Source organism: Scyliorhinus torazame, chromosome 5 (assembly GCF_047496885.1).
Source record: "Scyliorhinus torazame isolate Kashiwa2021f chromosome 5, sScyTor2.1, whole genome shotgun sequence".
Taxonomy (NCBI): Eukaryota; Metazoa; Chordata; class Chondrichthyes; order Carcharhiniformes; family Scyliorhinidae; genus Scyliorhinus; species Scyliorhinus torazame.
In genome coordinates this window covers 144,557,770-144,573,560 of record NC_092711.1, presented here as the reverse complement: position 1 = coordinate 144,573,560, position 15,791 = coordinate 144,557,770, and the positions used below count along the sequence as shown (strand labels likewise).

The 15,791-nt window shown below is 51.2% G+C and overlaps 2 protein-coding genes across 2 annotated transcripts in view; both read left to right on the top strand.

Annotated features, from left to right (window-relative positions):
- LOC140419995 (uncharacterized) overlaps nt 1-15,791 on the top strand; it is a 55,431-nt gene that overhangs the window by 15,496 nt on the left and 24,144 nt on the right. The window lies entirely within an intron of this gene.
- On the top strand, nt 8,559-11,808 carry LOC140419984 (putative nuclease HARBI1). The gene is made up of 2 exons (XM_072504017.1): nt 8,559-8,823; nt 10,217-11,808. The coding sequence occupies exon 2, from the start codon at nt 10,223-10,225 to the stop codon at nt 11,675-11,677; it is 1,455 nt and encodes a 484-aa protein (XP_072360118.1). The 5' UTR covers nt 8,559-8,823; nt 10,217-10,222; the 3' UTR covers nt 11,678-11,808.

Here is a 15,791-nt window from a genome sequence, read left to right as displayed (position 1 = left end):
AATATGGCAGAGGGGGTGGAGTAGCCTTACTGATTAGAAATACTATCACCTCAATGGTGAGGATTGGATTTGTTTATTGTCACGTGTACCGAGATACAGTGAAAAGTATTGTTCTGTGTACAGTTCAGATAGATCATTCCATCCATGAGAACAATACATAGGGCAAACATCAATACACAAGGCGCCTTCTCCTCCTCCAAAATATCCCCGTAAACCACCAATACTATCCCTTCCCCAGTCTCCCTGCCGTCAGCACCTCCTCCAGCAATGTGGAAGCTGGTTCTACTGGGAAACTCTGTATCTACTTTCTGGCAGTCTCGAATCTGCATATATCTAAATATTTCCCCTTGCTCCAGCCCATACTTCGCTCCCAGCTCCTTCAATCCCGCAAAACGACCCCCAAGAAATAAATCTTTTCGTGTCCTCATTCCTTTCCAATCCCATCTCCGAAAATTTCCAATCCCACTTCCCTGGCTCAAATCTATGGTTGTCCTCTCCTTTCTTAAGGAGAAAGTCGACATAGCTTTTTTGCAGGAAACTCATCTGGATGATGAGGAACACTTTAAATTGAGGCGGGATTGGGCGGGGCAGGTTTTTTCAACTCCTTTTCATCCAGTAGCAGGGATGTGGCAATCCTTATTAATAAAAATATCCCTTTTAAGGTTGAAACCTGCACCAAGGACAAAGGAGATAGATATGTGATCATTAGAGGTTCAGTGCATGGTGATGTTGCTTCAATAATGAATGTTTATGGATCCCTGAATTACTCCCCGGAGTTCATTACTAAGGCCTTTGTGCATTTTGCAGAGTTAGCTTCAACTAAGTCTTTTATGGTTGGCGACTTCAACTGCCACTTAAATCCTCTGGAAGATAAACTCCCGGTTACCAGGAACAGCCCCCCCCCCCCTCCCCCCCCCCCCGCCCAACCCTGCAAGCTAGGGCATCGGCCTTTACTTGTGAGAAGGTGGGTTCTGTGGATGTTTGGAGAACGTTGCACCTGAGGGGTGGAGATTTTACCTTCTTATAGCCCTAATCAATGTCATACTAGAATCAACAACATTTTTATGTCAAGGACGATCCTACACCTAGTGTCCTCTTGCACCGTAGTGACCATCGATTGTGGACCATCCCCCTGTTTCTCTGGAATTCTACTCGAGAGTTCACCACAGGTCGAGAATGTGGAGGTTTGCTGCCTCTCTGATAAGAGATACTTCATTTACTATGCATTTTAAGAACGAGTTTGAGTTCTTCCTTTGGGTTAACCCGACCCCTGGTATTCCCCCCTCCATTTTATGGGAGACATGTAAAGTTTATGCTCGAATGCTGAAGAACCAGCAATGTCTGGGGGTTTGTTTCACGAAGGCCGAGCAGAATTATAAAGAGATCTCGACTTCCGGGTGCGGCGATGACCAGCTGAGTCGCACGTTTCGGCAGCTCCCTGTGAAACGGACTTTTGGGCTCTTGATAGGAGCCCCAACGGCAATTTTAACGGCTGAAAACACCGTGCGGTAAACCAGAAGGGTGTTCCCCCTGGACACGGATGGAAAAAGGAGAGGAAAGTGGCCAGATTGCAGCGGATCCTTTGGAACAATGGCAAGGAAGGCAAGCAGAAACCAAGATGGCGTCGGAAGGTGGCAGTTTCATATGGGGCCCTGAACAACAAGAGTTTTTGAAACGCTGCGTGGAGGAGATAAAAAAGGAAATGAAGAAAGAGTTGTTGGCCCCGATATTACAGGCGATTGAAGGGCTGAAAGAGGAACAAAAGACCCAGGAGCAGGAGCTTCGGGTCGTGAAGGCGAAAGCAGCAGAGAATGAAAACGATATACAGGGCCTGGTGGTGAAGTCGGAGATACAGGAGGCACACCAGAAACGATCTGTGGAGAGGTTGGAGGCACTGGAAAATAACGCAAGGAGGAACAACTTGAGGATTCTTGGCCTTCCTGAAGGTGTGGAGGGGGCGGACGTCGGGGCATATGTGAGCACGATGCTGCACTCGTTAATGGGAGTGGAGGCCCCGACGGGTCCGTTGGAGGTGGAGGGAGCATACCGAGTTATGGTGCGAGGATCAAGAGCAGGAGAAGCTCCCAGAGCCATAGTGGTGAGATTTCTCCGTTTTAAGGATAGAGAAATGGTCCTTAGATGGGCGAAGAAAACTCGGTGTAGTAAATGGGAGAACGCGGTGATCCGCGTCTATCAAGATTGGAGTGCGGAGGTGGCGAGAAGGAGGGCGAGCTTTAATCGGGCCAAAGAGGTACTTCACAAAAAAAAGATAAAGTTTGGAATGCTGCAACCGGCAAGACTGTGGGTCACATATCAAGGGAGGCACCACTACTTTGAGACGGCGGATGAAGCGTGGACTTTTATTGTAGAAGAAAAATTGGAATGATTGGACTACGAAAATGAACGTTTGGACAAAGTGGTGGGACGAGTGGGGGGGGGGGCGAAGAGGGATTGTATGATTAATCCTGCGGTATGGTAACTTTTCTTTCTCCCACAGGTGGTGATGGGGGGAGGTGGGGAGGGAGAGGAGATGGGGCGTTGGCCATGGGAGGCGGGGCCGAGGGAGAGGCGCGGGCTTGGTTCCCGCGCTATGATAATTATGGCGGGAATAGAGAAGCAGGAAGGAGGGGGCGCCGCACGGGGCGAGCCGTGATCACGGGGGGAAGCCGATGTCAGCCAGAGTTTGCTGACTTCTGGGAGCAACATGGGGGGAGTAATTACGCTAGCGGGGGGTCTAGCGGGGGGGGGGTGGAGGGGGGAATTACTGGGTTGCTGCTGCTGGGGAAAGGGGGGAGTGGGTACGGGAAAGGATGGGCGGGGGGGGCACCGTCTGGGAGAAATACAGCTGCGTGGGAACTGGGCGAGAAGCTGGAAAAAGATGATGGCTAACCGGCAAGGGCGGGGGGGGGGGGGGGGGGGGGGGGGTGGGAAGCCCCCCAACTCGGCTGATCACGTGGAACGTGAGGGGGCTTAACGGGCCGATAAAGAGGGCACGAGTACTCGCACACCTTAAGAAACTTAAAGCAGATGTGGCCATGTTACAGGAAACGCACCTGAAACTGATAGATCAGGTTAGGTTGCGCAAAGGATGGGTAGGGCAGGTGTTCCATTCGGGGCTGGATGCGAAAAACAGGGGGGTGGCTATATTAGTGGGGAAGCGGGTAATGTTCGAGGCAAAGACTATAGTGGCGGATAACGGGGGCAGATACGTGATGGTGAGTGGCAAATTACAGGGAGAGATGGTGGTGTTGGTAAACGTGTATGCCCCGAATTGGGACGATGCCAATTTTATGAGGCGAATGCTAGGACGCATCCCAGACCTAGAGACCGGAAAGCTGATAATGGGGGGAGACTTTAACACGGTGTTGGAACCAAGGCTGGATAGGTCGAAGTCCAGGACTGGTAGGAGGCCGGCAGCAGCCAAGGTGCTTAAGGATTTTATGGAGCAGATGGGAGGGGTGGACCCGTGGAGATTCAGTAGACCTAGGAGTAAGGAGTTCTCGTTTTTCTCCTATGTCCATAAAGTCTATTCACGCATAGACTTTTTTGTGTTGGGTAGGGCATTGATCCCGAGGGTGAGGGGAACGGAATATACGGCTATAGCCATTTCGGATCATGCCCCACACTGGGTAGACTTGGAGATAGGGGAGGAAACAAGAGGGCGCCCACCCTGGAGAATGGACATGGGACTAATGGCGGATGAGGGGGTGTGCTTAAGGGTGAGGGGATGCATTGAAAAGTACTTGGAACTCAATGACAATGGGGAGGTTCAGGTGGGAGTGGTCTGGGAGGCGTTGAAGGCGGTGGTTAGGGGGGAGCTGATATCAATAAGGACACATAAAGGGAAGCAGGAGAGTAAGGAACGGGAGCGGTTGTTGCAAGAACTTTTGAGGGTGGACAGACAGTATGCGGAAGCACCGGAGGAGGGACTGTATAGGGAAAGGCAAAGGCTGCATGTGGAATTTGACTTGCTGACCACAGGCACTGCAGAGGCACAATGGAGGAAGGCGCAGGGTGACCCTGTATGAATATGGAGAGAAGGCGAGCAGATTGCTGGCACAACAATTGAGGAAAAGGGGAGCAGCGAGGGAAATAGGGGGGGTGAGAGACGAAGATGGAGAGACGGAGCGGGGAGCGGAGAGAGTGAATGAAGTGTTTAAGACATTTTATAAAAAATTGTATGAAGCTCAACCCCCGGATGGGAGGGAGAGAATGATGGAGTTTTTGGATCGGCTGGAAATTCCCAAGGTGGAAGAGCAGGAAAGGATGGGATTGGGAGCACAGATCACGGTAGAAGAAGTGGTGAAAGGAATTAGGAACATGCAGACGGGAAAGGCCCCGGGACCGGACGGATTCCCAGTTGAATTTTACAGAAAATATTTGGACTTGCTCGCCCCGCTACTGACGAGGACCTTTAACGAGGCAAAGGAAAGGGGACAACTGCCCCCGACTATGTCAGAAGCAACGATATCGCTTCTTTTAAAGAAGGAAAAGGATCCGCTACAATGCGGGTCCTACAGACCAATCTCCCTCCTCAATGTAGATGCCAAGGTCTTGGCCAAGGTAATGGCAATGAGAATAGAGGAATGTGTCCCGGGGGTGGTTCATGAGGACCAAACTGGGTTTGTGAAGGGGAGACAGCTGAACACGAACATACGGAGGATGATGGCCCCACCAGAGGGTGAAACGGAGATAGTAGTGGCGATGGATGCCGAGAAAGCATTTGATAGAGTGGAGTGGGATTATCTGTGGGAGGTGTTGAGGAGATTTGGGTTCGGAGAGGGGTATGTTAGATGGGTGCAGCTGTTGTATAGGGCCCCAGTGGCGAGTGTGGTCACGAATGGACGGGGATCGGCATATTTTCGGCTCCATAGAGGGACAAGGCAGGGATGTCCTCTGTCCCCATTACTGTTTGCACTGGCGATTGAGCCCCTGGCGATAGCGCTGAGAGGTTCCAAGGGATGGAGGGGAATACTTAGGGGAGGAGAAGAACACCGGGTATCTTTATATGCGGATGATCTGCTACTATATGTGGCGGATCCAGCGGAGGGGATGCCAGAAATAATGCGGATACTTGGGGAGTTTGGGGATTTTTCAGGGTATAAATTGAACATGGGGAAGAGTGAGCTGTTTGTGGTGCATCCAGGGGAGCAGAGTAGAGAAATAGAAGACCTACCGTTGAGGAAGGTAACAAGAGACTTTCGTTACCTGGGGATCCAGATGGCTAAGAATTGGGGCACATTGCACAGGCTAAATTTGACGCGGTTGGTGGAACAGATGGAGGAAGATTTCAAGAGATGGGATATGGTAGCATTGTCAATGGCAGGGAGGGTGCAGGCAGTTAAGATGGTGGTCCTCCCGAGATTCCTTTTTGTGTTTCAGTGTCTCCCGGTGGTGATCACGAAGGCTTTTTTCAAAAGGATAGAAAAGAGTATCATGGGTTTTGTTTGGGCCGGGAAGACTCCGAGAGTGAGGAAGGGATTCTTACAGCGTAGTAGGGATAGGGGGGGGCTGGCACTACCGAGCCTAAGTGAGTATTATTGGGCCGCTAATATTTCAATGGTGAGTAAGTGGATGGGAGAGGAGGAAGGAGCGGCGTGGAAGAGATTAGAGAGGGCGTCCTGTAGGGGGACCAGCCTGCAGGCTATGGTGACAGCCCCATTGCCGTTCTCACCAAGGAACTATACCACGAGTCCGGTGGTGGTAGCTACACTGAAGATTTGGGGACAGTGGAGACGACATAGGGGAAAGACCGGAGCACTGGGGGGGGTCCCCGATAAGAAACAACCATAGGTTTGCCCCGGGGGGAATGGATGGGGATATGGAATGTGGCAAAGAGCAGGTATAACGCAATTGAAAGATCTATTTGTGGATGGGAAGTTTGCGAGTCTGGGAGCGCTGACCGAGAAATATGGGTTGCCCCAAGGGAATGCATTCAGGTACATGCAATTGAGGGCTTTTGCGAGGCAACAGGTGAGGGAATTCCCGCAGCTCCCGACACAAGAGGTGCAGGACAGAGTCATCTCAAAGAAATGGGTGGGGGACGGTAAGGTGTCGGATATATATAGGGAAATGAGAGACGAAGGGGAGACTATGATGGACGAACTAAAAGGGAAATGGGAAGAAGAGCTAGGGGAGGAGATTGAGGAGGGCATGTGGGCAGATGCCCTAAACAGGGTAAACTCGTCGTCCTCGTGCGCCAGGCTAAGCCTGATTCAGTTTAAGGTATTACACAGGGCACATATGACTGGAACACGGCTCAGTAAATTTTTTGGGGTGGAGGATAGGTGTGCGAGGTGCTCGAGAAGCCCAGCGAATCATACCCATATGTTTTGGTCATGCCCGGCACTACAGGGGTTTTGGATGGGGGTGACAAAGGTGCTTTCAAAAGTAGTAGGAGTCCGGGTCGAACCAAGCTGGGGGTTGGCTATATTTGGGGTTGCACAAGAGCCGGGAGTGCAGGAGGCGAAAGAGGCCGATGTTTTGGCCTTTGCGTCCCTAGTAGCCCGGCGCAGAATATTGCTAATGTGGAAAGAAGCCAAGCCCCCGGGGGTGGAGACCTGGATAAATGATATGGCGGGGTTCATAAAGTTAGAGCGGATTAAGTTCGTCCTAAGGGGGTCGGCTCAAGGGTTTACTAGGCGGTGGCAACCGTTCGTCGAATATCTTGCGGAAAGATAGATAGGGGAGAACAAAGAAGGCAGCAGCAGCGGCCCAGGACTTGGGGGGGGAGGGAGGGATGGGGGGGGGGGTGTGGCCTGAGACAAGGCAGTTGCCAATTAGGGCTAGTTTTTATTTTTTGTTATTTAATATTTATTTATTTGTTGTTGTTTTTGTTTAAATTTAAAAAGGTCATTATTATCTGTATTGTTACAATGTTGTGTAAAGGATGCACAATGTACTGTGTTGGTTGACCAAAAATTTTCAATAAAATATTATTTAAAAAAAAAAGAAATTAAAAAAAAAAAAAAAAAAAAAAAAAAAATAAAGAGATCTCGAATAAGCTATTGCTGAAGGAGGTTAATGAGACAAGAGTGGCTTTGGATTCCCTATTGATGCAGCAGGTCGAGAAAGGTTTGCGAGGCAGATGTACGACTTTGGGAATAAACCGAGCAAATACATGACCTGTTTGACAAAGAAAAAGGCCGACATTGGAACAATTCCCTCTGTGTGGCTTGGGGGAGGGAAAAGGGTTGTGAGGAGCGAGGAGATAAACAGGGATTTGGGGAATTCTATGCAAGATTATAAAGTCTCTGAAGTCTGGTGAAGTGTTGCTGGATATGGAGCATTTATTCTCTTCCCTGAGGCCTCAGAAAGCCAGTGTGAGCCTCTTAATGCTCCCCTTTCAGGGGAAGAGGTTTCAAAGGCCATGAAGGAGCTGCAGCCGGGTAAAGCACCGGGACCGGAATGGCTGTGGGTGTGAGTTTTATCGGGAGCTTGAGGATTTGTTGTTGGACCCTTTGATGGGTATGTATTGTCACTCTTTTGACTCAGGGATGCTGCCATCGACTGTTCGGGAGGCTACTATCTCTTTGCTTCTGAAGGACCCAGAGGATGGTGCCTCTTATTGGCCAATATCTCTTTTGAACCTTGACTTCAAATTACGATCTAAAGTTTGGCGAGAAGGCTGGAGGACATCCTTCAAACAATCGTGCGGGTCGGGGGGACCAGTCTGGGTTTATATGGGGGAAGACATTCCAGTAACAATGTTGGAAGGTTGCTGAATGTGATTCAGGCTTTTCAGAAATACACAGTGGATGGGCTGGTGATCTCCTTCGATGCAGAGAAAGCTTTTGCTCGAGTCGAATTATCTGGTGCGTACAGTTCGAGGCTTCGGATTGGGGTGAGGATTATGTCACGTGGATTCAATTGTTAGATTAAAGGTAAAGTCGCCAAGGTCCCAGGTGACCATGGGCTGCTTTCCCCATTGAGAGGTATATCTGACTGGTGGTGATTTAACCTGAGGATCAACACACCTCAGGCACGATACAAGGTTGAGAAGCTGGTGCCTTCATGAATAACCTCAGCCGGGAATTGAAGCCTCCCTCTGCATCATGAACCAGCTGTCCAAACAACTTGAGCTAAACCGGCCCCTGTTATATTACAGGCTGGTCAGGGGCAGGGCTCATGGATGGTTTATAGTTGTCGTATTTGAGCTTCAGAGAGTCTCGACAAATAAATGTGTGAAGCTGAGGGAGCAAAGGATGTCAATGTATTTAAGAGAGAGAGAGAACTGGGCCAAGCTTTGCATTGTCTGCACCCTCCCTGGATTCACTTCCTTTCCCTTCAGTTGCTGCAAGTGACCAATTGAAGGTCAGAATGAGAAAAGAAATGGAAAAGGGGAAAAAAAGAAAGTGTTTTACTCACAGATGTTGCGGACAGGAGGACGTTTCAGTCTGTGTGATGTTCAAGCTCCATTCACACAAAGCCCGCGCTGATTGCCTGGAGGACCAGAGTACTTCCGGTCATCCAACCCTTCCCATTGGTCAACGCCTCAGCAGAAAAGTCAGCGGTGAGCTTTCCCTCGCACATGCGCAGTCTTTCTTCTCCATCGGACATGCTCAGTCCCGGGCCGGGGAAATCACCGAGAGGCTTCTTGTTCTGGCAGAAGCTGTCAGTCGGTTGCCTGGAAACCTTGTCTCGAGGAGGGGGGACAATGAGTGAGGCGGAGGAAGGTTGTTGACCAATGGGTAGAGTTGGTGAACCGGAAGGACTCTCTTCCACCATCCAATCAGCTCCCCCGTTGTTCGAACGTGGAAGCTGGACAATGAGGAAACCTGGGGCCTCACACAGACTGAAAACTTCTTCCTGTCTCCAACATCTGTGAGTAAAACACTTTCTTTTCTGCCCCTTTCCATTTATTTTCTCATTTTCACCTTCAATCCCCGTTTCTATCACTAAGCTAGTCCCACTTGCCAGCATTTGGCCCATATCCCTCTATATCCACCCTGCCCATGTAACTGTCTAACTGCTTTTTAAAGGACAAATTTGTACCCGTCTCTACCACTGCCTCTGGCAGCCGTTCCAGATGTTCACCACCCTCTGTGTGAACTTCTCCTCTGGTCTCTTTTGTATCTCTCTCGTCTCACCTTAAACCTATGCCCTCTAGTTCCCTCCTCTTCCTTAGGGGGAAATGTTGACTATATACCTTGGGCGCGATTCTCTGCTCCCGCGCCGGTTGGGTCGCCAGATTTCCCCGCGACGCCGGTCCGACACCCTCCCGCGATTCACCCAAGTGGCAAGAACGTCCCCATCGAGTTCCGCACGGCGCAGGCCGGAGAATCGCCCGAGACACCCAAAATGGCGATTCTCCGCCACCCCCGCTATTCTCAGGCCGGATGGGCCAATGGCGTGACCCCAGTTCACGCCATCGCCGTTCACACCTGCTATTTAAAGTCGTCAGCCAGTCGTGCTGGCTGACGCCGACCAGTGAGGAGGTGAGCGGACTGTTCCGCAGCTCCTGGAGATCGGGTCGGCTTCCCCGAGAAGGCTGCGGCCAACGGGGGGATGAGGAAGAGTGTGCAGGTGGGAGGGGGGATGAGGGAGAGTGTGCAGGTGGGAGGGGGGGATGAGGGAGTGTGTGCAGTTGGGAAGGGGGATGAGGGAGAGTGTGCAGGTGGGAGGGGGGATGAGGGAGAGTGTGCAGGTGGGAGGGGGGATGAGGGAGAGTGTGCAGGTGGGAGGGGGGATGAGGGAGAGTGTGCAGGTGGGAGGGGGGATGAGGGAGAGTGTGCAGGTGGGAGGGGGGGATGAGGGAGAGTGTGCAGGTGGGAGGGGGGATGAGGGAGAGTGTGCAGGTGGGAGGGGGGGATGAGGGAGAGTGTGCAGGTGGGAGGGGGGGATGAGGGAGAGTGTGCAGGTGGGAGGGGGGATGAGGGAGCGTGTGCAAGTGGGAGGGGGGGATGAGGGAGAGTGTGGATGGTATCGTCCATCCGCGGATGTCACATGTCAGCCGCCCTGATATGACAGGACGGTGACGGGGACACGGCCGCAGGTTGCCGTGTGGCTGATGGGCACAGGCGACTGGCACACTGGTGAGGAGTATGGTGTGAACTGACCGTTGGACGCAGACAGTGACCAGATGTTAGGCTGGGTGCGTATCTGCAGCGCGACCATCCCACCGGGGCACACAGGTATCCCATGCAACCCGGCTGGCGAGGTGTGGAAGAACCTCCATGTAACATGTTGTTTCTCTGCCCCCTCCACCCTCCTGCAGGTCACCATGTATGCCAACCAGACAGCGATGTTCACTGCCGTGGTTGGAGCCGCAGTTCTGGAGTTTGCCATCCGGCAGCGTAGAGTCAAACGGCCCACAGTGGCTACAGATGCAGCGGTTGCTGCTGCAGCAGAGGGGATGGCCGTGGAGTGGCCCATCGTCGCCGCGCAGGCCGCAGGCGCTCACGACCCGAATGTACAGGGGGATGCCGAGGGGAACATTGACCCCCTGACGGCGAGGAATGCAGAGGAAGTGCTTGTGGAGGAGGAGGAGGAGGAGGAGGAACAGGAGGATCCACTGATGGTGGTGCCAGGGCGCCACAGGCGTCCAGCAAGGCCGAGGGTGTACCGTGTCAGAATGTCGTTCGAGGCCCTACCAGACATCACATGCAGGAGGAGACTACGGTTCAGCAGGGAGACGGTCGCACATATATGCCACCTCTTGGCGCACCTCGCACCACTTGGAACTGGTGGAGGACATGCGTTACCAGTCTCCGTCAAGGTGACGGTGGCCCTAAGCTTTTATGCGACCGGTTCCTTCCAGGCGCCGAGCGGGCACCTCTCCGGAATATCACAGACATCGGTCCACAGGTGCATCAGGGCCGTCACCGACGCTTTGTACTCCATCGCGGACAAGTACATAAAATTCCCCGAGGACCGAGCACAGCAGGAAGCACGGGCACGTGGATTCGCCAAGGTGGCCGGGATACCGATGGTCCAGGGTGTCATCGATGGTGTGCACGTCCCCATGCACCCACCTGCAGACAACAGGGAAGTGTTCATGAACAGAAAGGGCGCGTACTCCATGAACATTCAGGTGGTGTGCGACCCCCACATGAAGATCATGCACATGTGTGCAAAGTACCCCGGGAGTGTGCATGACGCCTACATTCTGGCACAGTCATTCATCCCCGCAATGTTCGATGGATGTCCCCCCCGGCTGAGGGGCTGGTTGCTCGGCGACAAGCGCTATCCGTTGAGGTCATGGCTGATGACGCCAATACGGAGGCCTCAGACCAACGCGGAGAGCCGATACAATGAGGCACATGCAGCAACCTGGGGTGTGGTGGAGCGGTGCTTCGGCCTGCTGAAGATGCGATTCAGATGCCTGGACCGCTTCGGAGGGGCCCTGCAGTACCGGCCCGACAGAGTCGGTCGCATGGTTGTGGTCTGCTGTGCGCTGCACAACATTGCCATGCAGAGGGGAGATGACCTGGTGGAGGAGTCGGAGGGAGGACCCGACGGCACCGGAGGTAACGCAAACGAGGGGGGTGGGGAAGAGGAGGATGTGGAGGAGGATGATGATGGCGCGCATCAGGATGAGGGGAGGGGCGCAGGACACAGACACTGTTCGCGTGCTGGTTACGTCCAGGAGGCTGCACGACGGCACCGCCGCGGACAGCGGGCACGCGACGTGTTGGTGGCCACACGGTTCACGCACTGTGGGGGTGGGATTCGCTGAACACTGCCACGTGCACCGTCACTCCTGCACACAGGCACCACACAGCACACCCCCCCGCACCCCCGCCCTGGCCCTGGGAAACATAAAGATTTGGGGTTCGTTAGACACGGTGGGGGTGTATGGTGGTTGTGGGTGCACAGTGTGAGGGGGGGAGGGGAGCGAGGGTGCAGTGGCATGAGTGTGTGGGGGGAGGGGATCGAGGCTGCAGTGGGCAATGTGTGAGGGAGACGATGACGGGTTGGGGGGGGCGGGGCGGGGGGGGTGGGTGAGGACATGCAGGGTTGTCTCACTTCTGCACCTCCGAGCTGGGTGTCGCGACCTCCCGGGTGGCGGATCCCCCAGCGAGGTCCAGGGCCCTCTGCTCGTGAACGTTTAGGGGGTGCAGCACAGGGGACCCCCCTCCGGTTCTCAAACGCTCACGCTGGTTGTGAGCTGTCTTGTCCTGGGGTTGGGGGTTGGATAAAGCATCACAATTAGGCGGGTATCATCAGGGCATGCAGATATAAACTACATTTTTGCTGGTTTAGGAGACCGCACGCCATGGCATCGCTCGGGGGGGGTCCCGGGGCTCATGTGGGTCGAGTAAAGCGTTGGGCACCTTGACCCCGCCCAAACCCCCCCCGATGCCCCAATCCCCCCGACCCCCCCCCCCACCACTGCACCTGATGCTCCAACCCCCCCCTGACCACCCACCACCCCACTTCCCCCCACCCTCGTGCCAGGAAGGGGGGGGGGCGGCCTGGGGGCACCCTCATGGCACTTACCCTCGCAGCCCGAGTGAGGTTGTGCAGTTTCTTCCGACACTGCTCCCCCGTCCGGGGGGTCTGCCCCACAGCGGTGCCAACCTCATGCCAACCGCGCCTCACCGCGCTGGATGGCTGGCGATACCCACGTCTTGGGCAGAGGGTGTCCCTTCTCTGCTCGACCGCATCCAGCAGGGTGTCCAGGTCCGTGCCCGGAACCTCGGTGCGGCTCGTCGGGGCTCAGCCATCTCTTCTCCTCCAGGTCCTCTGTGCGCGGATCGTGCCATTTATGACGCAGCGCCGCGTCATTTGGGCGTCGCGCGGTGACGCGGCTTTCGCGACATGCCCCCCGAGTTTCTCGCGGCCCCGATCCTAGCCCATTTTTAGGCCCTGAATCGGTCGGGATCGGGGCCGTTTCGTGCCGTCGTGAACCTCAACGGCGTTCACGGCGGCGTGGGCACTTAGTCGCGGGAGCGGAGAATCGCGCCCACTGTGTTTGGATTTTCACAGGGGATTTGCAATGGAAAGAAAGACATAGTTGTTGCACAAAATCAAGACTCAGTCTTTATTGATGATCTTTGTGAGTGGACCGAGCGTGATATATCCAAGGTTGGGGGACTAGTTCTAAAAATAAATTACATTTATTTGAGTGGCACAGTAGTTGGCCCTGTTGCCTCACAGCACGAGGGGCCCATGTTCGATTCTGCCCATGGTCACTGTCTGTGTGGAGTTTGTACGACCTCCTGTGTCTGTGTGGGTTTTGTCCGAGTGCTCTGGTTTCTTCCCACAGTCCTAAGATGTATGGGTTAGGTGGATTAGCCCTGATAAATTGCCCCCCAGTGTCCAGGGATGTGCAGGTTAGGTTATGCGGTTACGGGTGAGTGGAAAAGGGTGGAGTGCTCTGTGGAAGAGGCGGTGCCAACTCTATTTGCTAAATGGCCTCCTTCTGCACTCAAGGGATTCTGTATCTATTTCTATAACCCCTTTCGTGAACACACGATCTCCTAAAGCTTTTTACAGCCTTTGAAGTACTTTTGAAGTGTAGTCACTGTTGTAATGTCAGAAGTTCTGGGTATGCCTCATTAATAATATTTAGTTTTAAAAATCAATCACTCGTCCATCTTGACTGTTATAAGTAACAAGGTCAAGGAAGCCATGTTAAACTCTGAATCCTGACTGGATCTTTATTTTGAAAATTTGTTCTGGATAAACCAAACTGTTTCTAGAAACTGCTGAATGAGGCAAAATTGTTTAAAGTGACAAATTGTTCCAGAATTTTGTGAAGCTACAGAAGATCATATCCTGCCAAAGTCTGGCTCAAGTCTAAGACTCATTGTTCAATCCAATCAAAGTTAGTAAGAAAGAAAGTGATTGTCTTCCATAAAACAGTCTTTTTCAACCACTGTATTAATTAAAGATTACTGTATTAATTAGCTGCCAGTCAGTAACAGATGACTGATTCAGTAATGAGCCTTAATTGAGTGACAATTAAATAATCAATAATGAATCAGTAAGTTATAGTAAGAGTTTTATTTGCTGTAAAAATGTAAAAGCTTAATTGCTGTATGTAAAATATGTGCAATGAGGAGCCATGTTCTGGTAAGGGAGACCTTCAAGCTCTGATTAGCCTCAACATTTGAAACTGTATGAATAAGGGATTGTATCGAATCAGATAAAGGGATAGTGTGAAACAGTTCTTTTGTATTCCTGTCTAAGATAATGAGAGAAGGTGGAGTCAGTAATTGGGGATCCAATTAAATTAATCCAGTGACCAAATTGACCAATTGTCATATTACAACAGGCCCAACTCTAACATGAGGTAATGGTCACTTTGGGGATAAAAGTAGAGGTTCTGAAGGTCTTCCTTGCTGGCCAAGTACTGAAGATTCCCGAGGCCGGGTTCCAAGGAAATTACTGTCAAAGAGGGAGCCAGACTCCCGAGGCTGAATTCCACAAGCATTACTGTCAAAGAAGGAGCCAGAGTGGGTTACACTTCTACAGACTGATCACCCACATGAAGTTGCAAAAGTTAATATCTTAAAGTTTCTTTGAATAAACTTTGTAAATTTAATAACAAAAGAATTCTGTCTTAATTGCCTTGTCTGAACCAAAGTGAATATATGAAATGGTAAGTTGGGGGTGGTTGAAATCAATAAAGTTCCAGATAACAAGATCAGAAAACCGAAATCTTCAATTGTAAAACTTGCATTTCTATAGCGCCTTTCACAACCACAGGATGTCCCAAAGTGCTGTACAGCCAATAAAGTACTTTTGAAGTGTGGACCCTGTTGTAATGTACGAAAAACAGCAGCCAATTTACACACAGCAAGATCCCACACACAGCAATGTGAAAATGAGCAGATGATCTGTTTTTAATGATGTTGACTGTGATAAATATTGACCAGGACACCGGGGATAACTCCCCTGCTCTTCAAAATAGTGGCTGTGCGAACTTTTACATCCACCTGAGAGGGGCAGACTGCGCCTCAGTTTAACATCTTATTTGAAAGAAGGCTGTTCTGACAGTGCAGACTCCCTCAGTGCTGGGACGAGGAATGTTGGATGTGATTTTTGTCCTCAGGTCCTTGGACTGGGATTTGGTCCCACATTGTCTCAGAGGTGAGAGAGCTGCCCACTGAGCCACGGCTGACACTTTCGACAATACAAAGTTAGTGATAGAAATCTACTTTTTCAGTTAGCTATAGAGAATAGATAAAGGCTTATATCAAAGATCATTTAATCGTAATTAACTAAAATTTAAAACCAATATATTAATCGTGAGACTAAGAAATGCTGTGTGTTTGTGAATTGATCTGATAAGCAAATGTTTGCAAGCTGTTTAGAGTCTGCGAAGGTCATGCTGCAAAAAGACCCTTTGTCTCACAAAGAACTTGGATGAAATCCTAGTTTTGTTTCGATGGTAACGATCAGTCAGCACATTGGGAAAGGTTTTCTTCGACTGGAAAAATACAGTCACCGTTATCTCTTAATTGATAGACAGACACCTTGGTTGAATTAGATGAATTATAAATTATTTAAACCTGTAAAGGGGACAGAACTTTAAAGATAGTAATTTCCTTACGAGTTCAGTTTTCGTGATGAGACCTCTCACCTTTTTCTATTCTCGAATCACTTCAAACTATTTTCTATTCTATTTGCTAGCTTTGCAAACCACCATTTTCTCTTGTTTTAAATCACCCAGTCATTTTTGTATTTTAAATTCAATTCAACTTATCTGTATTTGCTAAGTACAAACAATCGATACATCTGACTAGCTTACTGCAGGGCTAGTCGGACCTTCCTAAATTAGTACTTGTGTGAAAATTGAAGCTTGACAGGAGACACTACTAGCCGACAAAAATAAAAGTTGC